We start from the raw sequence: 25,797 nt of genomic DNA on the forward strand, positions 1-25,797 counted from the left end.
GCGCCTCTGGATTAATATTATTTTGGACAAATTATACATTACTTATACACGCTTTGCCTGTAGTCCTTCGAACACAACGAGGAGGAATGGGTTCAGGTGCAAATAATAATAGACTTCACAAAATGATTATAATTTATTATTCACTTAATAGTTTACAAAAGACATTATCGTACAAATATTTTAAATGTAGGATCAGTGTAATTCACATCGTATATTCAGATTCCATAACGTCTCGCATCGGCTAAAATACGTGTAAAAAATTTGGAATGGACCTCTCCTCTCGGAGCGGTTGTCTTAATCTACGACGTCGCTTACGTTAACTTAACTAATTACACACGTCACGACAGACTTCGTGCGCCGGAGCAGCTCGGACCGTCCGATAGACGAGGGCCCACTCTCGGATGTGTGATCCCGAATTCACAAATATAAATTAAGCGTCCCGTAACAAAAATAATTCGTAAGCGATCCCGAAGGCAGATCTAGCGATAAAATATTCTATAATTATAATAATAAAATTAGACAAGCGATATTTCCATACGATCACATTCGCAAATCTGCGATAAATATACCTTAATCATACTAAATGCATCCGGGCAGAGGCGCTCAGTTTACTTCTTAGAGAAATGCGAAACGACGATGCCGCCCGCATCGCCGCCATTCCCGTTTCACTCTTAACTTCCCCAGACACAGCGGATTGTTTTGCAAATCGGCCGTTCGGCTCGTTCGGCCGCGCACCCGTACTTCGAAATTAAATTAAGTTTCGCGCCTCGCGTTAACGTAATATTCAATAATTTAGATTTAAATAGCTATCGGAAGAGTATTTTGACGTTTGAAAACGTTAATTAATATTTTACACGCAGTTTTCGAGTATCGACAAAGAATAAAAACACTTCCAAGAATATAAGGTTTCGTCGCTCCCGCAAAAGGATCCCTCGCGATCCCCCGGCGGGGGCCGGGAGTCAGGCGGGCGCTTAGTACTCCCACTGCGTGGCGGAGGAGAGCTCGGCGGAGGCGAGGCGGAAGTTGCCGTTCTTAACGGCCGCCAGGTAGCGCCCGTCTTCCGCGGACCGGATCGCCAAACGGGTCGGCTCGCGCAGCTCGAGGTGGAAGCCCTGCAAATTGAAAAAAGATTTAAATGAAATGTTCGTACATCGGACACACCCGCTATGTTTTAAAAGACGGCGGCCCTCACCTGTGGCGCGTCCGCATCGCAGGTGACGGCCTCGCTGTCCGCGTGCCAGTACTTGTTGTTAGAACCTGTCGAATGAACATATATTAGTATATAGTAACATTAACGGTAGAACATCTCTCAGAGTTCACGTAACTAGCGATGAGATCACCTTTGAAGTAGACCGCTCCCTTGGGTCCCCGCACCACCTGAATGGTCTCGTAGTTGGCTTTGTTGCACTCCATGCGCACTCCCTTCGGACCCACGAAGCCTTGCTCGCACTTCAGCACCAGGATCGGCCTGTTCCACACATTTATTGAGTCAAGTTCCCCGGACCGTTCGATTGATTTGAAAGAAAGAAATAAAGTATAATGAAACCCACCTGTTGATGAGGTAGAAGTAATATTTGCAGTTGTCTTCGACGGTATCCGTGTTGGCGTAGAGATGTCCCGATCTCTTGGTCGTGATGTACTTGCCGTTGTTGGCGCGGAAGGCCACGGAGCCACCTCCTTGCCACTCCAGCTCGAACAGCGCGTTCGAAGACCTGCGAACCGTTCACCTATTTATCACCCAGACGTCTAATGTAATCGTTTGCACCTGATATATAGTACACCTGAATTGATGAATAATCATGTACAATGTTTAGGCACAATAATTAAACTACTAAGTCCGTACTTGTTGTCTCCGCTGGCCTGTATTCCGCCTCCGGTCTCGAGAGTCCAGTAGCGGTCCTGCATAGTTCGGATGTACCAGCGCTTCGTCGCCCAATCGAACTCCAGCTGGAAGGTCTCGTGCGAGGAAATCTCGTCTTGGTTAGCCGTCACGTCGACGCCTGGAACGTAACCGATATATTACCTGCCGCGAACGAAAATACACCAATCGCCAACTGAGACTCGCAACTATTAGGAAGCTATTTCTCCCAGTCATCTCATACTTGAATGGACATTTCGTATTGCTTCGCTTGTTTTACTGTAATTGCCGATTAATGATTCAGTGGCTGTGAGAAGAGATAATCGTTCTGTCAGCGATTCACTCGGGCGTGGCGCGCTTAAATGACCTCACTGCAAGTATTCGTTTGGTGAGATCAGATGCGATTTGTTTTTCAATTTAACTTTTCTTCGTACGTATATATTGAGGTATAGGTAAATCCTACTTAAAATTAGAATCGTTAATTTAGGATCACTTATACCATTCAGTTAAGATGTCAATAGAATAACCGTAAATGTTATTGAAAGCTAAACATTCAACTTACACAAAGATATGGGGTATTACCCCATATCTTTCGTCGAGCTGCAAAATTCTTTAGATATTTCGTTATTGTTCTGTCATTTAAGATTAAAAATAGATTTTGAGTACATAGTGTAATTTTCTGTGAGAAAAGTGGGTCTCAACACAGTGGGCTTCTAATGATAAACACAAATCTGTTGTAGAGGATTCCCACCGGGCAGCGTTCGCGCAGTTATTCGCGCAAAAACGTCGCTATTGTGTCTGGCTTTCTACGGTTTCTCCGCACGGATGCCTGCGCCCGCGCCGATTGATCCCATCGCCCCACTGACAGGCTGACGCTCTGATTGCCGCATTTAACTTTGATTAATTATCTTAAGAAATGGTTATATTTTACAAGTTTTTACTCTTCGCTAAGTGAGATTACGTCTGTACTCATTAAATTTAGCATGGCCTGATTAGATTTTCTCGGACGAAATAATTCATAAGAAAGCGTGTAAATATTTTTCCGATAATGATGTTACTAATACGTGAGATAAACCTGAAGCTATTCGTGACGCATTAATAAATAACGGTATGGCGATGATATTGAAATATGTCCGTGAATGTGAATTTAGAAAAGTCATCAATTATAAATTCGAATAGTAATGTTGTGTCAGTTTTCTCGAAGCATATGAATGCATCTCATTATATTACAGTTATTGCTGGGCGACACCGGCCGAGAGTTAACTGTAACTGATATATTATTAACAAATGCAGTTAAAAATAATCCGGTTTCAAGATATTCAAAATAGGTGAACTTTCTCGTATACGGCGCTATAAAATGTATGCGTTAGTCAAAAGAACAATGCGTCGAGAACAATGTGTGCGCTGGCGCATGCGTGATGTTGCATCTCATTGACGACTCACTTCCGATCGACGGAAGACTTACTGCTCTAATGCATGCAACATTTGAGATGCGTTGTTTCGATTAAAGGTTACGCTTTTGACGCAACTTTAATGATTACATCGCACTTCAAGATAGTAATTTCGAGGCTCTCGCTCAGGCCTACATTATACTGTATAGTCTACCTCTGTTTATTATCACTATATTAAATTACACTCGGGTTCGCTTTAGATACTCCTTGGTTGCATTTTGATCTCTTGACTTCCATTTATATCTAGCCTTAGTGGTTCATGTGCTTTGAACCGACATAAAAGGATTCCTATTCTTCGTACACCATAGGTATTATTACAAAGTGTCTATGAGTAGTACTAGTAGTGAACACTGACCCTGTTTAACTGAGACATATTTGTCGTTGAGGGCAGCCACGAAGGCGGCCTGCGGCAGGCTGTCTTCGAGCGAGAAGAGCTCGTCGCGGGTGACGGCAGTAGAGCGCGTCTTGAGCACGGCCTTGGACCCGATGGGCGCCAAGTAAGCCCCCTCGGCGTCCCGGAGCGCCAGGGCTCCCGCGTGGTACTCCGCGCTGAACAGGCACGACGCACTGCACGAGTCCAGCAGCTGGAACGATACACTCGTACAATTGAACCACGAAATAAGAAAACTTGTGTCGTTATTATCAATGTTTGATGGCGTAATGTTGGAAATTTCAACTAATTTCAATTAAGTAACAGTTTAAAAGCCGGCAACGAACTCGCGAGCCCACTCGCATTAAGTGTCCATAGGCGGCGGTACCACTACACGGTATCAGCTGAGCTTCCTGCCGTTTGACCCCTAGTCTATAAAATCAAAAGTTAGTATGCATAACGTACCTTTCCAGGTGCGCTGAGGTACTTGTTGTTGCAGGTGTGCAAGGCGTACTTGCCACCCTCATCAGCGCGGAATTCCAATGTGAAGAGGGTGTCTTCACCCCATGGAACATTGGCGTCGACGTGAATCTCGTCCAGGCTTTCGGACAAATGAGCGAATCGCTTACGGCCGATCGACCGCAGGTTTACCTGCAAACACATTTACATGATCTTCCTGCACCTTCTAAGATTGGATTGAAGTATTCAAACCAATGTATAGGAATAAAATGTGATTTCAAAAAACATTTAAATTCAAATTCAAAAATCATTTATTCACGTAGGTAACACAATGTACACTTGTGATTCGTCATTAAAGATATAAATATTAATGCTTCTAATTTTACATTTACTGCCAGTTCTCAAATCAAGGGCGTAGAACGGAAGAGAAGAACTGGCAATAAACTCTCCGCCACTCTTTTTAATCGCCATGTTTTTTTTTTTTTTTTTTTTTTTTTACACAAAGGTTGTAAGGAGCTGCAACCATTACACCATGTTCCACATGACATTTTAAGTAATTAATAATAAGAACATAAATAAAAACAAAGACTTGTCCCCTATCAGCAGGAGACATGGTGAAATAGGAGCACGCACTTACATTCTCGTGGGAACAACACGCAAACACATAGTCGAAATAATTAACATCACCGCATACACGAATTCACGTACGACCAGTCACCACAAGCAGCACCCGTTCACGAGTATGACGCATGGCCAGCCATCGGCCCCCTCGCCATATTTTAGGGAGAGAGACAACCCGACGCATGGACGCCGCCACAAGCAATGACATTTAAGCGAGCATGACGATCCTTGAAATGTGGACTTGGCTACATAAGAAAATAATAATAATACTGAAATAATTGGATACCACATGGATCACGGTTTGTTCCCACTTTACATTAAAACAGTCGTGGATGTTGACGATCGCCCCAGAGTCTGGAAATGCAGCCGAGAGATTCAGTCGTGTTACCTATAATATATACTGGAGCAACTCATATCCAAGCACTAGGATCGTTTAAATATTCATTTATATTATAATAAGCCTTAGTAAGCAGTTTTACTTTAATGTACGATTTAAATTTATTTATTGACAACGCTTGTATCTCACTAGGGATTTTGTTGAAAAAACGTATACAATTGCCTTGGAAAGAATTACTCGTTTTATGCAGCCTTCTGGTTGGTGCGCTAATTTTGTCTTTATTACGAGTACTATAATTATGGAAGCTACTATTCTTTTTAAAGATATCTATATTTTTCCGCACATACAAAATATTCTCATAAATGTATTGACTTGCCAGAGTCAAAATATGTAATTCCTTAAATTTGCTTCGGACCGACTCCCGTGGGGACAACCCACAGATCGCTCTTATAGCCCGCTTTTGCACTACAAATATCGATTTAATGTCAGCTGCATTACCCCACAAAATAACACCATATGACATTATACTATGAAAATAGCTGAAATAAACAAGCTTTGCTGTGTTCTCATCCGTAAGATCGCGTATCTTTTTAACTGCGAACGCTGCGGAACTTAGCCTATTCGAAAGACCTTCTATGTGTCGGCCCCACTGGAGTTTACTATCTAAAGTAATTCCCAAGAACACCGCATTATCAACAAAGTCTATTTCCTCGTCTTTAATTATTATTTGAGAATGACTACTTTTTACATTTGTAGTTACAAATTTAACACATTTTGTCTTCTTTTCGTTTAACTTAAGATTATTTGTATTAAACCAGTGAACTACACTGGAGATGGCACTGTTTACGTTATCAAGTGATGGATTTTGTCGTTTCACTTTAAATAAAAGCGAAGTGTCATCAGCAAACAGTACTATCTCGTGAAGCTCCTTTACAAGAAATGGCAGGTCATTTATATAGACAAGGAATAAGAAGGGACCAAGTATGGAGCCCTGCGGTACTCCCATAGTAACAGAGGATCCCTGTGATATAGCTCCATTTACATTTACCTTTTGAATTCTATCGCTCAGGTATGATTCCACAAGATTTAGCGCCCTTTCGCCAATTCCATAGTGTTGAAGTTTCTTGATTAGGATTTCGTGATGGACACAGTCAAAAGCCTTTGATAAGTCGCAAAAAACTCCAATGGCATCATGAGAATTTTCCCAAGCATTTAAAATCTCGGAAATTAATTGAATGCCAGCATCTGCTGTGGAGCGACCTCTTGTAAAACCAAACTGCTGGCTATGCATAATTTTATTATTATTAAAATGTGTCAATAATTGTTCAAGAATGATTTTTTCAAAGATTTTACTCAAAGCCGGCAGCACAGATATGGGTCTAAAATTTGTGGGGTCCGAAGTGCTGCCCGTTTTGAATAACGGTGTGATTTTACTTATCTTCATCTGGTCTGGAAAGACTCCATAATCTATACATTCATTAAATATTATAGCCAACTCTGAACTGATAGTATTGATTACTGATTGTAAAATGAAAACAGATACACCCCAAAGATCTTTAGTTTTTTTTATTTTTAGCTGTTTAAATGTTTTTATAATGTCATTGCAGCTAATGCGGCTAAATACAAACTTATGATTGCATACAGGAACATTCTTTTTCAATAATAAAAGGGCGGCTGATGGTGAAGAATTTAAAACGCTGGTTGTATTTAAAGGAATGTTAGTAAAAAACTCTTCAAATGCAGAGGCTACTTCGAGGTCGGAACTAATTACTTTGCCGTTTATGTTCACTTTGAATTCAGTATCCTTTCTGGAGGTTCTTCCAGTCTCCTCGTTTATAATTTTCCAAGTAGCCTTTATCTTATCAGAGCTGTTGTTTATTCTAAGACTTAAGTGTTTCGCCTTAGCGATTCTACACTCTTGCCTAAAACTTTTTGAGAATATCCTAACATAAGTTTTAAATTCTTCACTGTCATTATACTGTTTTTCATCATACAACTCATACAATTTTAGCCTTTTTTTGTGTAGCTCCGGAGTTGCCCAGTCACAAAAGGTAGGTTTCTCCGAGACCAAAAAAGTCTTTGGAGTGAACACATTTTTGAATTCACCAATAAATGAATCAAAGAATGTGCTATATAAATTATTAGGGCATTGGTTACTACGCAAAAATGGCATTTTAAATATCAAATTTTTCCTAAATCTATCTAACCGATCCTCTGTTATAGGAATTGTGCATATTTTCTTTTTTTGATCTTTACATTTTAGTATTTCAAATTCAAACAATTGACCAGAGTGGTCAGATGTAAGTTTGTTGATAATACAGGCGTTGAGAGGAACTATATTACTATAGATATTGTCAATACATGTTGCCGTGGTGGCTGTTACCCTAGTTGGTACAATAAAAGTATTAATTAAATTATATGATTTAAACAGATTTAGCAAACGTTTACTTGAACTACAGTTGTCAAGCAAATTTACATTAAAGTCTCCACTAAAGATTAATTTTTTCTTGGATTTTTGCAATTTGTACAGAACCTGCTCCAATATTTTTTCTAAACTATCATATTGAGCTGAAGGAGGGCTATACAAACTAACAATGATAAATTGCTCCAGCTCCACACAAGATACTTCTATAAGGCGTTCCACAGAGAGGCTCACTATGTCCTTCCTTTCTTTAAATTTTATTTTATTTTTTTATTTTATTATTTTATTTATTAACATATAACTGTGCTGCATCATTGTCTTTTAATTAATTAGACTCTTGATAACATTGACAAGATCAATGACATCAAAGATTAAATTCTGTAAAGGACTTATCAGATTCTCGTTTCGGAGTCCAAGGCTCTTTAGGCAGAGCCAGCGGAGTGTGGATATTTATGAATAATGTTTGATCGCATATTATATGCAGTTGAGCAAGTGAAAATAATTAATTTAGAAAGTATTTTCCCGTTTCTAAAAACGGTATCGCGTTTATTTATAGCAAAACATAATATTTGATATTTATATAATTCCGAATATCATAAATCATAATTTAACACCTCTCTAAATGAAAGTGAAACTATTTTTCATAGCGAATAAACTCTTTATAAAGATGTCTAAACTTTTCCGTATTCGTCTTTACACAATGACAATTTATAAATTGTATTTGCACTGGGAATAACCAATAGTTGGACAACTAACCTGTGGTCTGGCAGCCAAATGTACGTGCCAAAGTTCTGCATCTCCTGGAACCTTCGCAGTGCAGGTCAACTTGTCTGAACTGGAGCCGAGGAAATAGCCTCTCTCCACGTTGCGCAGCGCCCAACGACCAGAAGCATCGTCAGAGACACTGCAACAATTAAACAAATATTCAATAAATTCCAACGTGGTTTACGTAAATAAATAAAACTCTTATTTCCAGGAAATTACTATTATTTTAGATTGCAATCTGCGTGTAACACTTCTACAAAATTAACTTATAATTGCGCTTCGACTAAGTTTAATAATAAAAATATAGGAAGGTATACAGATAAAAGCCGAGTCAAGTATATAGTCTCTGATAGCGTGGTGACACCGCATTCCTTTTTAAGGCATATTCCTAATAATGTCTACACACGTCATCTCAATAGGGGAAGAGACAGACCACCACAGGCGACGTAAAGATGTTTATCGTTCTGAAGCACTGACCGCGCTAATTAGCCGATTGAATTGATTCGTATCGGATGTAACCGCGCGGCCACTGAACCGGAAACGCTATAGGCCATGGACCACCTGTCATTGCTTGAAAACGAATCGAGCAATGCGAAATCCATATTAGCCGGGGAGTCAGCTGATTTATTGTAACGTTAATTATCTACTCGTATACAATAATTTGAGTTTTGCCCTTGATGTATAGATACAATTATGGTGTAATGGTTGCAGCTCCATACAAACATTGTGTAAAACATAAAACTTTGCGATTAAAAAGAGTGGCGGTTTGGTTATTGCCAGTTCGTCTCTTCCGTTCTACGCCCTTGATTTGAAAACTGGCAGTAAATGTAAAATTAGAAGCATTTCATATATATTTATTTTTTATGAATAAATTATTTTTGAATTAAAATTATTCACTATTTTATTTAAATAATTCGCGGTATTAGTTATTACATTTCTCTCACATGTCGCATACACTGATATACAAAATGCCTAAGCAAATAGCCGCACCCCTGTTGTTCTAAGCTATTATTATGAAGAGCATCCCTCAAGACGGCGTTAGCACTCATTAATATTCTATTTTAGCCCCTCTCAGTTTGATTATGACACGAGCTTTGTAATGTGTAAGTCAATGACCTGTGCACAAAAGGGATTGTTTCGTGGAGCCCTCTTCTGATGAGGCAGAGGTAGATTGCCTGCCTTTACCGTACCTCCATTGTCTACTTCACGTATAGCCTTAGATAAACACAAATACTGGAGGCAAATGCCTGCTTAGGGTGACAGTTTCGATGTGTACTCAATATTCTGCCTGTAAAGGCTTTTGTGGCTATATTCAATAAAATGGATGTTTAAGTTTTCTATACGTTCAAAATTTAAATTCAAAATTCAAAAGCCTTTTATTGCCAACCTTAAATAACATTACTTTAGCTGTGTTAGTATTTAGTTTTCTTAATTTATTGTTGGTATTTAATAGTATATTAAATAACTAATTGTTTATTTAGTTGGGTACCCGGTTCTATACGTTAAGAAGCCTTTAAACAAAACACAATAACTTGAGTCAGCCAACATTTAATGCAGCAGATGAGTCACCTAAGATGTCTGAAGGAAGTGTGCGTCAATCAGATCGATACCGTTTATTTATGTTGCTCTGTTTACATATGCAGCATAACAATTGCGAGATAATAAATTTCTGTAAACGTTTCCTTATAATATCTAGAAAATAATGACCCGTGGTCGCGTCGCGTCGCGTCAAAGAAACTGAATCCTATGCCGAGTTTAGGTGTATAATCTATTACGCTTTTACGCAAATTGATATAAAAAGTCTTGCCAAAATACACGAAATCTATGCTACGATGCTGCCAGCGGAAGCTACTTAATATAAATGGTTCTTCTGGGTCAGACTAACTTCAAGCAGACATATTATAATTGTTCAACGATGTTTTAACTCACAATATCTAATGAAATATCCAGGATTCGACCTAGTTTTGGACTAACGAGCTCAGCAAAGTGCAAACTGCACATCTCATTTGTGTCGCCACTCGTTATTGTTTATGGTAAGATTGAGGACAGTCGACAATTGTTTTACACTTTTTGCTGATGCGAGTGACAAAACATTTATCTTAAAAAGTTATATAATATATTTTGTTTAGTAAGTATATTTGGCTCTTAACAGAACAAACATAAACATTGTTATACATATAAGCTTTTGCTTGTAATATCGAAAGAATATATTTGAAGCCAAAAGCCTGAAGTGACATCCTGTGCGTCAGCGATTAGTATTCGCGAAACAGTCGCGTGAGATTTATTTTCTGTATCCTGGCGTCAGCAGTCAACAGACGATTAATGGGCGAGGCGCGATAAAACGGGACATACTTTATTTTGGCTTTGGCATTGATCATTCTGAGGTTTTGATACTGTCCAATTGTATTACAAAAATTTGATTCATCAGGCAGTTCTTAGTGAACAAAAGCCTAATACGCACGCCTGTTTTATTTCACATCATTCCACATTTTTTTTGAACCTAACACAATAACCAAATACTTCTCAACTTTACTAGATTGGGAATGGAAAGTGTCTGTTACATCAAAAATATTTTTCATTTGGTCACGGACTCAATCTGCACAGCAGTATAGCCAAACGTCCTAGTTTCGATTCCAGAGAAAACGAAAAGTTTAAAGCTTTAAAGACAGATCACGATTCACAAAAGACGACAGTCATCATTTTCCTAATTGGCAAGTAATTAAATAATAAGCTGTTACCTGATTTGAAACTTGCTGCCGGGCTCCTTCTCATCAGCTTCACAGGTGACGTTCCCGAATGAGTCCACGGCAAGGTACTTGTCCAGGTGGGAGCGAAGGTAGATCATGCCTGCACCATTTATTTATTTATTAAAATACACCACATCATATATATAACGCATTATCTACAGAATATGTTACAATCTATCTATTCTAAAATACATGACAGTGACGGTGAACATAAAGACTCCTTTACAATGCGGATTAGGGACCAGATAGGCGCTTATCAACGCTTTCTTAGGGCCGATTTACATTATCTTAGTGTTTAGGAGAGTATTTTAGTACAAGTTGAAAGGCAAGTTCTTTAGTACCTTAGTGCGTTGCGAGTGAACGTTTACATTTCTTCCAGTAGAGTATCATTACAGCGCCACAATGAACGCGCAACCACGTCGGCAATTACGCTCTATTCTACGCAAAATACTAACTGTAGTTATGGAACAAATAGAAGACGAGATTTTATTCGAAATAAATAAACTAAATATAAATAATAAACTTTTAAGGCAGTGTATGCCGAATGCCTAGCCTGTTTGTTTTTGTATAAATTGTTTTTAACGTTCCACAAACATTCGTGAACAACACATATGTACATATAACATCATATTCAGACACAAATTTGATAGTTGTATCTTCCGACCATTTAGCCATCTTTGAAAAAAAAAAAAAAAAGCACGCGTTTCACGGCACTTTCCTAAAGATTTTACTAAATTACGTGTTTACACACAACGAGGGAAGATCTCGGGGGGTGCGCGGGCGCGGGAGGGGTATCACTTGAAACAAAAATAAAAAGCGATTCTATTTTGATTCAACTTGAAAGTCAAGTCGAACCGTACTAAAGCAAGTAGCGTTTACATCTTTCAACTAAAGTACTATCCTAAAGCACTCTCCTAAGCACTAAAGGCCGATTTACATTATCTTAGTGTTTAGGAGAGTGCTTTAGGATAGTACTTTAGTTGAAACATGTAAACGCTACTTGCTTTAGTAAACGCTACGCTAAAGAACTTGCCTTTCAAGTTGTACTAAAGCACTCTCCTAAACACTAAGATAATGTAAATCGGCCTTTAAATTGATCAGCCCACGATCGAGCTTTGAATAAGTAGCGTTTTTAGTACGTCTTTTAGATTTTGTTATCATAAATAATTGATTTAAACGGCTGTTGCTTTCGAGTGACTATCGGACATATATCATTTCGGACATTGGTTACTCTGAAGCTATCAAAGTTTACCATATATTGTTAATAATATACGCAAATTCCCAACCTAGTCCTATTGCCTCACACTATGAGACTGTTTGTGATATAAAAATCTCAGTGAAAACGCGAACATTGTATGTCATTGTAGGTAAACATGCTTCTCATGATTGTATAAACATTACTTTCGCGTGGGAACCCACTGGATTTCCATTCACCAATCGGACATTTCATGGGTTGAATTGCTTTACCATTTATTCTTGAAACCTTTTACCTCATCTCTGTTAACCTGTGTCCAGAACTAAATGGTACTAGCTCTTTGTTTCTCTATATTTTACGATTTGAGAACTGGCAGTACATGTAAAATTAGAAGCGTTTAATGTATATTTCTTTTTTTGACGTTCATAACTGTACATTGTGTTACATGAATAAATGGTTTTTGACTTTTACGTGTTTAACTATTAATTTTAGTTTTACCAAATTTGTCTTGCCGTGGCTAAGAGTTAAAAGTTCATTGAATGCATTAAACCCGGAGGTGCTAAGTTCGATTTCCGAAACAGCAACACAAAACCTTTTCACCCTGAGAGCTTTCAATTGAAACGTAGTTCATCCAATGAGCAAAAGTCAAAGAGAAAGCTTAAATTCAACAAATAAACAAGAGTCGATCGGTTGTCAGGGACCCGGGCGGTGGTAGGCGGGGGTCGGAGGGAGGTCCGTATCGATCAGGTGAGGGTCTGGCTAGACCTTGGCCGTGGGGTGCTTCCCTCTAGCACCGCAGCTTTACGCGAGGGTACTTTACATATGCGCGTAAATGTTCTGTTCGGCTTTCCTTTGAATTGAAGGTGTTTTAATTACGATGTCGTGTTTTGTTTTTGGATGCAATTCGACTGTTTTCTTTAATTTAACAATTTAATTAGCTTTTTGGATTTAGCACCTAATGTTCGTCACTTTTCTCAAATGAGTTAATCGTTTTATTTGTTCCCTTATACAGTACAGTAAATCCCCGTATAACGCGGTACTCCTATAACACGTTTTCGTATAACGCGATTTCCGCTTCCCATATACCTACGCGGAGATTTCTCAATTTACATTTTTGTAGTGTGAAATTTATAATGATTTGTCAAATTAGTTTTGCGTAGCTTTTTGTTATAAAAAATATTTATTCAATTTGTGTTCTTAGTATTAGAATTCTTAAAAAAAACGGTTTTACGAGAATACTCCTTCAACGCGATTACCTATGACGCGGTCCGGGTCTAATGCCTGGGGGATAACTCTACAATACTACAACAATAATGCTACAATGCGATTTAACGCAAAACTGTAATAAAATTGTAAAATATTTCAGATATTCGAACGATGTCACTCGTAAATAAAGTGCGGAACAAGCGAAATAATCCAATTACAGCCCCAATAAAGGGTGGGCTGAGTTTTTGCCCCAATTAGTGTCGCTACTGCGAGTAATTAACAATAACTATATTTAAAACTTTTTGCTTGTAGACATTTCAATTACAAACAAGACATATCACTTATAAATAAACAAATGAACTCACTGTCGTTAGCGCTCCCCGAGGCGGGCTCCAAGGTCCAAATCTGCTTCTTCTTCAAGCTGGTGCCGTTGGCGTTGATCTTGAAGCCAAAGGTCTCCGCGGTGAGGTACCGGTATCGCGAGTTGATCAGGCCGATAGTCCACCAGCCACGCTGTTGGTTCTGTGTGATGATGTCGCCGGCGCCGTTCATCTCGCCGTTTGTGTGACCGTTTAAGCCGTTCATTTTGTCTGCAAAAGCGTTAGCTATTAATACTGGGCATACACCTGTCGTATATTTGGATAGTTAAGTCACCGTGGCTTAGTGGTTAACGTACACGTAAAATATTAAAGAATATAATGAAATAGACGCAAATGTTTCTGCCCCGTGCCGTTGTTTCTCCGCAACGCAGATAATTCAAAGGAGCACGAATATTCGTCCCATAATAACTCTATGAAGCGAAGTAACGAGTAAACTTTTGCCAAACGGCTAAATTATAACATATGCAAATGTGTAATTAGACTCGGTCGACGGGGCCTAGACAAAGGCCTGACATTTTACGGTTCATTTGGTCTTTGTACTGCATTCCGGTAAACTTACAAGGACTCATGTGATTTAAGATGCGATTTCGCTTTGCAATGAAATAATACTCTTATTATAAACAGATTGATCAATACGAGACGACTGATACAGTTAAATGTATCGACGGATGCTCGAGTGAACTGCAATCTTCTGAATTACCATATAACTGACATTACGAGGAATGTTAACTACTAATTGGTGTTATTACTAACTCGTAACGGTTCCAACTAACGCCACTAAACGTAAATATACCACTTTCGTATAAGACCGTATGCGGAAGCAGTTCGCCAGTTAGAGTTAATAGGCGCTTAGATAATCGCTAGATTCAAACCGGAGATTCTGGTTAAAGACGACGTGCTTCAGTTCAAGGCGTAGGTAATCTAGATTTATAAACTTTATACAACTGAGTTTTTAGAGATTTAACACCCGTTTAAGGTGCTATTTGTTGCGACAAACATAACTGTATAATGTCTAGTACCAATAGTTTCAAACGCTTATTTAGGTAACCTAGAAAGTACTAAAGGTGAACAGAAAACGATTCGTCATCCCGACTTGTAACGGCTCTTTCCTCAGTTACGGCTACTTTCAAATAACGTTTATCTCAACAACGCTACAGATACTGCAATCAATCGATTTTGTGGTGGTCCATTGCGCTTAATAGTTGGAAGAAGAATCATTCTCTCAAGAAAATATAAATCAAGACTTCTTTCTCTCTCTTTCAATATGTTGATGTATCAAACTAAACAACAACTAAACTTTTAAACCTAAAATCAAATCTGTGTGTTCCACTTCTTATGGTAGCGTAAAAATGAATCTTTTAGTAGTCGATATCATGGGCAAGTTGGTCAGACAAAACATGTATTAATTTTATATTGGAGTCGTCTTGTTATGAAATATAACACAGAGAAAGAGTTAAACGCACGCAATATCCGCCGATGTGCCATTCACGTTGTCATGTCTTTTCTTTTATTAGTATCTGCACTTAAGAACATTTATTTCTACACTACAATTTGTATTTATGTCTACTTAATCGGGGTGAACATTTTTATTTTGATTAGGCAGGACTGAATCTATGATTATTACCCGCAGGATTTAAATACAATTTTAGTATCTAATGTTTTACCCAAGTCTAACCGTAAACTCCCGAGTTTTACCGAATAAGGTATTTTATCAAACCAAATTTACCCTCGGCTTTGCCTATTTACGTGTTTATAATAGAACAAGAGATGATCTATCAAACGAGCCCAGGTGGGGTTTCACCATTGTTATTCGGAAGGTCAATTGCGGCTTTATTTCGTCTGCGGCCTAGACACACCTAACCCATCATGATAAATATATCAGAGCACTGATGCTACCTTCCTGTAACGCTGAGCAAAGCGCTTTTAAACAATCTCTAAAAACAGGGTTCTATAAACATGTACAGTGCTTGAAAATTAACACTAGTAAATATGTCTTTGACCCGTTCCGTCGAGCGTGACAGTCTCGCTTTGTGTAGTAATAATGTGTTTTAAATAAATTTATTGAGGATTACGCACGAATCTACGAATATTCTTGGATAAATGGTTAAAAAGGAGGTGCGCTTAGCCATTGTTATAAGAAGACGGAGTAACGGTGTCGCAGAACTGGGACAAATTTATTGGTTTCTGTGTGAAACAGTTAAATGCTACCTACCTCTCTTTTCTATTCTAAACTTCTTTGTGTCGACATTGTTTATAATAGCTAAGAAGTGATTTCCTACATTATCTCGGACTCAGTTTATATTAAAGTTCGCTTAGCATTTGTAAGGAGCGGCAGGTGTATTTTGTAAATCGGTTCAAACAAAACGCACATGGCTCAGTGATTCAGCAGATGCACAGATTTTGACAGACGCCTGGGGGCAAAGTGGGGGGTCAGAGCGTTGACCGCGACCCCCCCACCGCACCGAATCGCAAGCCCTGCTAAATTTCACGTCAATACGCATATATCAATTATATCTAGTAAATGTGTTAATACAATAAAACTAAAATAGGTTCTTTTTGCATGAAATTCAAAAATTCTCAATTTTTCAATATTATTTACAAACACGACGGTTCGTTTAAAACTTGACAATGTTTTGTTCAAGTTAATGTTAAATATAACCGACTGAATCAGAATCGCAACGATAAGTTATTTATAAATTTATCGAATGCGTTAGAGATCGTGGCTGAGTTCTTTGACTCGGAATAAATTTCTTGTTTTGAGAATGTTATGTCCAAAAGCGTCTTTTAAAGAGTATTTAAATGTTAACAAGGCTAAATCTAACAGAGATATCAATGCAAACGCATATACGTGACGAATGTAGGAAATTTGTAGGAAGCTAATGTCGTTAAACCGGTCGAGTGTACCGAACGGGATTCGTATTAGCGAATTGGATCTGCTTTTAAATAATGCTCACAGCGAGATTCCAAACACAAACAGCCAAGCGCGAGCTTTTTGTTTTTACTCAAACCAAAGAAGGAATAACGCGTTGATTGCATCAAGTCTGACTTGACATGACTCTAGTGTCGTTTAGACAGGCTTATATGAGATGAATTTGCCTGCAGATGTCGTATCAAATAGTTAAAAATATGACTCTTTTCTACTGCGCTGTTTACGTTAAGTATGTTATATGATTAATGTTGAAAATATAAATCATGTCAGCGTCATATGGGATAGAGTGGGCTAGATATCGCGTGCGCAGTATCGCCCTCACGCGAAACATGCGCCTGCGCCGTTACACGGGGTCGCCGACCGCAGCCTCAGACATTGCTCTGATACCTTATCAATTCATATTTCTATTAAAGGTTACTTCGGTGTTAGGTTATGGCCCTGACTTAAACCGAAGAGGACAAAGTTAAAGGAATAAATCAATTTTTTTGTTATTATTTTTAATATATTATTTCTAGTTAATAATAAAATTATTTTTTGTTTGTTGAACACATTTGAATATTATTGTGATAAACCAAAAGTCATCACTAAAACTCACCCATGAAAGAAGCGTTTATAGAAAACGCCAAACTAAAATAGTAATAAAATGGAGCACGACACTTTCTAGCGTATGTGCCATCCATCAGCATGCAGATGGCACCTGAATTTAAGCAAAAAGCACCAAATGGCAGCGGAAGCGGGCCGTGACGCAGTCGGATGGATGCACACCACCGCGTCGCGGAAAAGGCGCTAATTACCTCGGATAAGCGTAATTACGGCTATATTATTCCGAAATTTAATTAACTCGTCTTCTCGCATCAGATTTGTGTCTCTTAATATGAGATACGGAGTCAGGGAAAGTTTATGCTTATCCTCGTAAACACTAATTGGTACGCGAAACGAAATCTCGCACGTAAACGTTACTCCGTCTTCATCCGAAAGCCTACTTCCATAATTAAACATTGCTATGTTATAACTGAGCGGGCCTATTAAAAGCTATATAAATAAAACAATGAAACGTAGCTTTGAATATAAAAAGTGCATTTATCTCGGCGTGCGCTGCTATATTTAAAACATAATGTTTGTTTTGCCGGCATCCAGACGTTTCGCCGCATTGCTATTTGATGGGACGAGTATAAATAGGCCCACATTGTCTATTTAGTACACGACATTGTGGTATCCATGAAAGCAATACAATACCATAATAAACAGACATGAAAAATAAATGAATCAGTGACGTTACAACCTTTTTAGGTCTGTTCTTCAGATTTCTGAATCTGTTTCATGATAATTTGTCAATCTAATAGGCAAGTAGATTGTCAGCCTCCAGTGCTGTCCACTTTTTGGGTCTATGGCAAGCCGGTTTCCTCACGATATTTTCTATCACCGTTCGAGCGAATGGTTTATGCGCAGATAGAAAGAAAGTCCATTGGTGCTGAGCCAGGGATCGAACCTACGACGTCAGGTATGAGAGTCGCACGCTGAAACCACTAGGCCAACAAATAGACATGGCTTTCACAAAAATTGTTTACGCTTTACAGGTAATTAACAAATCCTAATGTATAAGAATATCGTGGAAACGACTTATAAAGAAAATATGTTAGCTTAATGGATAAGGCTTTTAATTATTTATAAAGCTATACTTACACGACAAGTTTACTGTCACAAGTTTAAGTCACAAGTTTCTGCGAATATGAATATATCTTATGAGACTGAATTATCGATTCGATCGATAAAACAAACATTATTCTTGTCAAGAATTATCAAGTACCTATTTGGTACGTAATACACATGATACAAATCAACATTATTATCGAGACAACAACATTGAAATCAAGTTTTGGTGAAACCCTATTATACGAAAATGGAAGCGCGCAGGCGTCAGTGTCAAGGTCACGGCGATGCGCGCCGAGTGCGTTGACTTTTTTATTTTTAATCGAATCGCAGCTGCATCGCGACACCACCATCGCTGACTCATTGATTTATTTCTATTTTTACTTTGTTACGATTCCCTTATAGGGCTCACGGCCCTGCTCCTCCTTAGTACGTGTCGGCAACTGCATTTCTATATATCTGATTATATTTCAACATCGTAAAAGTTGTAAAATGGGAAAGTCGTATAGCTTTTAGTTTTCCACATATCGTAGTAACAATTTGCCCTTTCTGAGATAATCTCAGTCGGTACTTGTATATATTGTCGTACCATACATTACGTTAAAGTCAATGAGGCATTGTCTACGAGCTACAAGTAAATCATATCAAATGACAGTCAACGCACAGCACGGCATTTAAAATGACATTACCAGGGACTTGAGCCTAGGGCTGCCTCAGTTTTTATTTTTGTATTAACTAAAATAATCGTAAATATGGAATAACAGCTTTCTATTAAACATATTATTATAAGTAATTTTACTTCCTTATAAGTAACGAGAAATTACAAAAAAAAATAAGTTTACTGAAATTATAAACATCATTATTGTAACTAGAAGTAGTAATCAGTATTTATTTATTGATTTAGTTTATATTACAATTTAGTTTTGTATTTCACTTTTTTTATTCAAATTAATAGCCACTTGAAGACGGCATTTACCCAAAAGGCCTGTATTACGCAGATAAATTACATAGGCTAATAGTTCCCAATGAAACGTGCACAACCCTATAATTTCCCTTCAAAAGGCACAAGGCGATGTGCGCCGCATCGTAAATGAAGTGCATTCATACAACAGACTGTGGAGGACATGGCGACAGACGCTTTAAACACATTAAGACGATATTCCCGACCAAAAGAGCACATTTAAAACATTTATATGCACGTAGACCGCTAAATGTGTGCCTAAAGTATTAGTTCGTCGAAATGAGGCAGACTAAAAGCGGTATTTGTAGAAGGAAAACCGCAAGCGATCTGACCGTTCTAATTTAAACTAAATCTAGTGTTATAAACAACGCAGAGTACACGCGGTAGTAATATCACAGAATAGCAATGTTTGTCTCTAAAACTAAATTTAAAATCCAAATATTTTATTTTATTTATTTAAACTCGGATAAGCTATCTCTTCCGGCTATTCTAGTAAGGAAAAAACTAAAAAAGAAATATTAAGGGTAAAGTGCAAGAACTACACAACCAAATCAATAAAAATAAAATTAAAAGTAAGACTGAACAGTTATACAATTACCAAACTTAATGTAAAAAATAATAATAAAATAAACTAAAACCCTAATCTCACAAATCCCACGAAATCTAGTTTTGAATCCGCCCAAAAATATTTATTTATCAATTTCTTAACAATAAATCTTATTTTTAATTTTATTTTATTTACTATATACTTTTACACAAGTCTTCATTACGTACACTGCTAACTTTTACTAATATTATTTTTTTCTACAAAGTATTATTATTATTACATTTTTTTTGCGACTGAGGCGCAAACTAGCTGCTGTGGTCTCTGGCAGAATAACCAGCGCTGTGGAACAGTCTGCTCCTCAGCATAATTCTGAGCCAGGGTCAATTACAACCACAGCACACACGCATTACACATTTAAAACGTACCTTGTTCTTTAAAAGAAAAAAAAATGTATTCTTTCATTCTTTTTTATATTTTTTAGTATGGTTATTTTGTGTGTTTTGTTAGTAATAAATGTTATGTCTATGAATTACAAAGTCACGATTGAGCATGATAGGATATGGTTAAGAAGTGTTTATGTAGAAGACTTTTAAAAGACGTATGACAGGTCGCCAATCATATGAAGTATGGGGAGCGTATTCCATAACAGATACCTTTTACCTAATTTATGTGTTCTTGTGTAGGAAATGTAGGAATGTAGGAATGCATCACTCCGAAGACTGTTCCTCTAAAAGGCGATTGGCGAAGGTCTCACCATACTCGGCAGTTATCTCTTGCGTGAATCATCACCCAATAAGGGAATATCAATGTTAAGGTCACGCTGTATTCGGTCTACCTCCAAGCGGAAGTACCCGTGATTTATTTATTTCTTTTATCTGTATTTGGAAAACCATTGCTCTATTTCTGTCGGTGCCATTATTGCCTACTTCAAAATCGAATTATTATATATGTTCGTGTGAAAAAGACACTTGTGTCAATACTCACCAACAATTGGCACATTGTCTACCGTGAAATAATTCTATATATCTACGATAAAAAATATATATATCTTAAAATGTTATTCGCGAATTAACGTACCTTAACCGATATGAATTGCTAATGTGCTCATTAACTTCAAAAAATGTTTTGATAAATTGCTCTATAATCCGAATACTTTCTAAATTTTATTCGAGAAAATTCTAGCAAAACCATATGGCCGGTAAGAACCGTTAGTACGGTAGATATTATTTTCTATTAATTATATAAAATTTTATTATTTGATATAGCTTTTACTAGAGGTTGTTAGGTTTCACGATAAGCTTAAACTATATTTATTTTCATAAACTGCAAAGAGGTTGAAGATACAAAGCAACCTAGTCCGCCACTATAATATTCCCTTCCACCTTATATTATGTTATGTTGTAATAGAACAGCTAATGAGGGATGCTGTATTAAAATTTAACAAATGAAAACCTTGCCCCTTACATATTAAATTATACATCAAAAATTCCGTCCGATGGATTGAAGGATAATAGTGGATCATTGTTGCACAGTGGCTGATTGCTTATTCAGTTATTTTCGTCCGCTTTTATTTATTTGCGCTTATAACGTTACATTGTTTTAACTATATGAATAAATTATATTTAGATGATTTTGTTATATTATTTCACAAAAACGAATTCGCAGGAAGTGGCTTTTGTATGTATGATGATTTGTAAAGAGATATTACAACATATGATAAGTGAAAAAATAAGTAAAACTGTCTGTATTCGAGCACTCGAAATGTTAATAAGCATATCGATACGCGTGATATCCGATATGCTATCTGCTGATACATCTAATTGAGAAGTTTACACACTCAATAACTCTTTCTATAGACTCCCATACAACATATCACTTTCACCTCTCATTGCAGAACATTCCATTTTAAAAGAAGAAACCTTTGCTAACATTCTATAAGGTTTTAAAAACCCTTTAGTAACGAAATGAGTGTTCACTCAAGAGACATGCATTGCAATTAAAATATGTATTATCAAGTGTAAAGCAACGCATCACGGCGCACTTTAATTGTGATATTCTGTGGCACTTTTTGAAAGCAACGCCTTTCACTTCGATAATTATTTCATATATCTTCCATGCAGTCATTAATTGTAACAGGCCATTATAGCTCAAAGGTATTTAAAAAATATATAGGAAGACCGTTCTGAAGTGGCGCTTTTCACGCACATCAGCGATCGCAGTATAGTGAGGCAATTGCTGTCATGTCACAGGCACTTTTTTATTTTAAAAGTAGATTTTTTTGTTTATGGCCTGATTAGTAGGTAAGTTACCTCCTGCTCTATGGCGAAAGTTAAAAGGAAAATTTCTCTATCGGTGCTGATATGGAATGAAACACTAGTAAATATTCCTTAAGAATATGACAAATATTGAATCGGTATATCTGTCTAGAAGTCTAGTCTTGTACCCTCCTGTCTTGTGTATGTATCAAATACGAATAAAATTAATTTAGAAAACTTAAATCGACTACGACAGATATATTCAACAGTAGGTATTCACCAGGAGATCGATCTATATATTAAATGTATCCCATCCAGAAATGCGAAGAAAGCCATATTTCAAAAACTACTGAGTGTATGAATTGTTCCTTACAACTTTATTTTAACTGATCTAAATAAAATTAGACAAACATAAGATTGAGTCTCAGAGAAATTTGTAGACAAATGGACTGACCTATATAGTTCATCAAATTTAAATATTATCCATTTACAATAATACATACATGTCAAGCCTCGTTGTTTGAGATCTAATATACCTATTCATGACGATTTGTACCCGTGTGTATTTAGTGGTGAATTAATGTATACTTTCCTTCTTAACGTCTACTTAATCAAAAAGGGTTTACGCAATATTTTTCCTTTTCAGTTTTAACTGGTATTTGAAAACAAATAATTTTTCAAATACTTTTATATTGAAAGCTTCTTTAGCTTGCGATACCTACCGGTACATCAAACCCATGACAACATCTTGCGACACATCTCTATACATAATATCTCTATAAATACGTCTCCGAAACGACTCGACCGATTCTTATGAAATTTTTTATGCAAATTCAGTAAGTTTGAGAATCGGCTACTACCTATATTTCAAACCCACCCCAAAAAAATTATTTTTAAATTCTGGCAAATTTTTTTGTTTTTATTTTTTTATGATATAACATACAACTAATTTTCACCCCTCTACGATCAACCCCTATTTTTTATTTATTTTTATTGAACTAAAAAAATTGTTTCCTAGAAATAATATATATGTACAATGTACATGGCAAAACAACGTTTGCCGGGTCAGCTAGCAGTCCGATAATAATAAAAACATACCCCCAGCAACCGATTCACGTAAATCAAAGTTTTTAAACTAAAAATCCTATTTCTTAAAAAGATTCATACAAACTATTGTGCTTTAGCCGGGTTAAAGTTTTAACAGGTGAAGTTACCAAAACTCATTCAAGATTATATCTTCCCAATGGCTAGAACGTGGAAGCATACAAAATAACGAATTGAAATCCGTATTTTTTTTCATATCGGTAGCTAGGAAGGTATATAGAAGTTATTATGCCTTATTATTAATAAAGAATTCCGACAGCCCAGCTATTTGCAGTTGTTAATTCGGTCGTCGGTTAATCTTTTGTTTATATAAATAAAGTCCCTTGGGTCAGATTGCAGGTCTGGAGTGTATTTTGTTGTCCTTGAGGCTAAGCGGGTACGTTCACCCTGCAAATGCAACACCAGCCAGGAATGCAAATCTGTACGTGTCTAGTAATAGAACGAGTACAACTTCATGAACCTACTTATAGTTTTATAAGGAAATTCACTGTTGTTTACTTTTAACCACAAAAGTTATTGAATTTAAACATTTGAAGTGACGAATGAGAAGGAAAATGAGGGTGGTGAGTGCAGCGCACGCCGCGCCCGGGTCAATCGATCCTGGCTGATGGCTCCCCTGCCGGTTGACGTGTACCGGCCGTGCTAGCCGACAGTCCCGAGAAACACGCAGTCTCGCTAAATTCATACATAAAAACTCACCTCTTTACACTTCAGCGATTTTACCAAGGAAGAGTCGCGGGCAACGCGAAGACCACTTATTACACTTATAATTAATTTACAAAGCACTTATCTAAATTTACAGTAGCACGTTTTATAGATACAATTATTATTATTCAATTATTAAAATAGTATTTAAAAAACTGTCGTTGCGATAGCGCGTATCAAGCAACAATGTATCCCCTACAACTGCTCGCGGCGGACTGAACGAGTTGAACTTAGTAAGCTTTTCGCTCCTGCTGACTGGAGTGAACATAGCCACGATACACTTAAATAATTTCATCCAATCAAAACGCCCGACATTTTGGCAGACCAATTAAAACGCAAGTTGAATACCGACTACAACGTGAAAGTTGAAGGGAAATGTCTTCATTCATTTTTTATTTTACGCGATGTAATAAAAATAAATTGTGGTTTACTGTATACAGTATATAGAGATTAAAAATAACAGTAACATACGGTCATTACCTCTACAAGATGCCGAACCTACTCTTTTTAGATTTCTTGTAAATATCATTATCATTCCTGCCGAAAAACTTATAACTTATCGTTCCTCAGATTTTTATTTAGACTTATTGTATCCTTGTTTTTTAAATTATAGCAATTAATACAATAAAAAGGTAACATCCGAAATATTTTGTATAATGTGATAATTTATCTATATATCTTATACATGTATATTATAGTACATAATATTATACATATGTTATATTGTATACACATTACTATAATCAGTCGCTGTAGAGTAGCTTTTTAGTCGAACAAGATTGAACCAATTTTTTTTTTAATTCTAGAGCATTTTTGTTCACAATATATTATTTGGTTAACTACTAAAACATTTCACTAAAAATTCCCCTTACTAAGTACATTTTAAATGTTTTAATCTAGGTAAAGTGCTCATCACAAAAAACTGCAAGGTTCTTTATTTTACATGGTTATATTAACTACAAAGTGAATTTAATAAACGCTGATGATATCGATCGAATCCGCAGCCAGACGGTCGAAGTAGACAATCGGACAGATTTGGCTCGACTCCAAAAGCTAGCCTCAATGAATGCTGTGAATGCAACGCTTTTCAATTTTCATCCCAGAAGCAGGCACGTTTATGCTACTCATTATTTATATCATTGTTGGCTCATTTTTATTGTCATATAAATCTTAGTTAAGATTTTTTTGTGTTATTCAACTCGTTTCTTACCTAAAAATATTAATTTATATTAATTGACTTTTCTGAACATTCGCAATCACATCTATTATTAACGTTTTTATTGTCATTAGAGTGGATCTTATATTTGACTTGATTTCAAAAACTTAATTGTCTATGAACTGCAGGGTGACGGCTAGGGATTGCAATCCGGAAAAACGGATCCGGTAATCCGGCGGATCCGGCATAATTTAATGGTTACCGGATCCGGTACCAATATACCGTATCCGAAGACCGGATCCGGTGCTAGCGGTTATGGGAAAATGTGGCCTTTTCGGCCGCAGGCTATATTTGCAGCTCTATTAGAAGTCGTTTAGCTGATGACACAATTAACAATATTTGTTTTCTACGATCTTATTTTCAAAATCAATATTGATTTTCTTTTAATACGTATATTTTTTTACAATTATTACTTAAAATAATTATTTATCGTAAGTTGATTAAACTAAAGAGTTCTAAACTCATTATTGTGATAATTTTTGCCATTCATTCGTTCGACAGATTCATCAAATCATGATGGTATCTGTCATAATCATAAATACCTATAAGACTTGTTTGTTAGCATTCTCAAATACTTTAATAATGATTTTGATCGCATTTCAGTTAATTACGTAAGGTT

The 25,797-nt window shown here is 37.0% G+C and overlaps 1 protein-coding gene across 1 annotated transcript; it reads right to left on the bottom strand.

Moving 5' to 3' along the window:
- Positions 1-120: 120 nt before the first annotated feature.
- LOC125057818 (protein singed) lies at positions 121-24,193 on the bottom strand. Its single transcript, XM_047661729.1, has 11 exons — positions 23,957-24,193; positions 13,797-14,021; positions 11,022-11,130; positions 8,275-8,422; positions 4,145-4,330; positions 3,665-3,893; positions 1,844-2,000; positions 1,551-1,712; positions 1,341-1,468; positions 1,193-1,257; positions 121-1,112 (listed from the first exon to the last, which is right to left on the bottom strand). The coding sequence occupies exons 2-11, from the start codon at positions 14,014-14,016 to the stop codon at positions 972-974; spliced, it is 1,545 nt and encodes a 514-aa protein (XP_047517685.1). The 5' UTR covers positions 14,017-14,021; positions 23,957-24,193; the 3' UTR covers positions 121-971.
- Positions 24,194-25,797: the final 1,604 nt, after the last annotated feature.

This window comes from Pieris napi, chromosome 17, assembly GCF_905475465.1.
Source record: "Pieris napi chromosome 17, ilPieNapi1.2, whole genome shotgun sequence".
Taxonomy (NCBI): Eukaryota; Metazoa; Arthropoda; class Insecta; order Lepidoptera; family Pieridae; genus Pieris; species Pieris napi.

What these genes read in the sequence shown, in the direction of transcription:
- LOC125057818 (XM_047661729.1), bottom strand. Translation starts at nt 14,016, where the DNA reads ATGAACGGCTTAAACGGTCACACAAACGGCGAGATGAACGGCGCCGGC. An exon ending in CTCGGGGAGCGCTAACGACA is followed by an intron (nt 11,131 to 13,796) that starts GTGAGTTCATTT and finishes TAAATGGTGCAG; the next exon opens with GCATGATCTACCTTCGCTCC. An exon ending in GGCAGCAAGTTTCAAATCAG is followed by an intron (nt 8,423 to 11,021) that starts GTAACAGCTTAT and finishes TAATTGTTGCAG; the next exon opens with TGTCTCTGACGATGCTTCTG.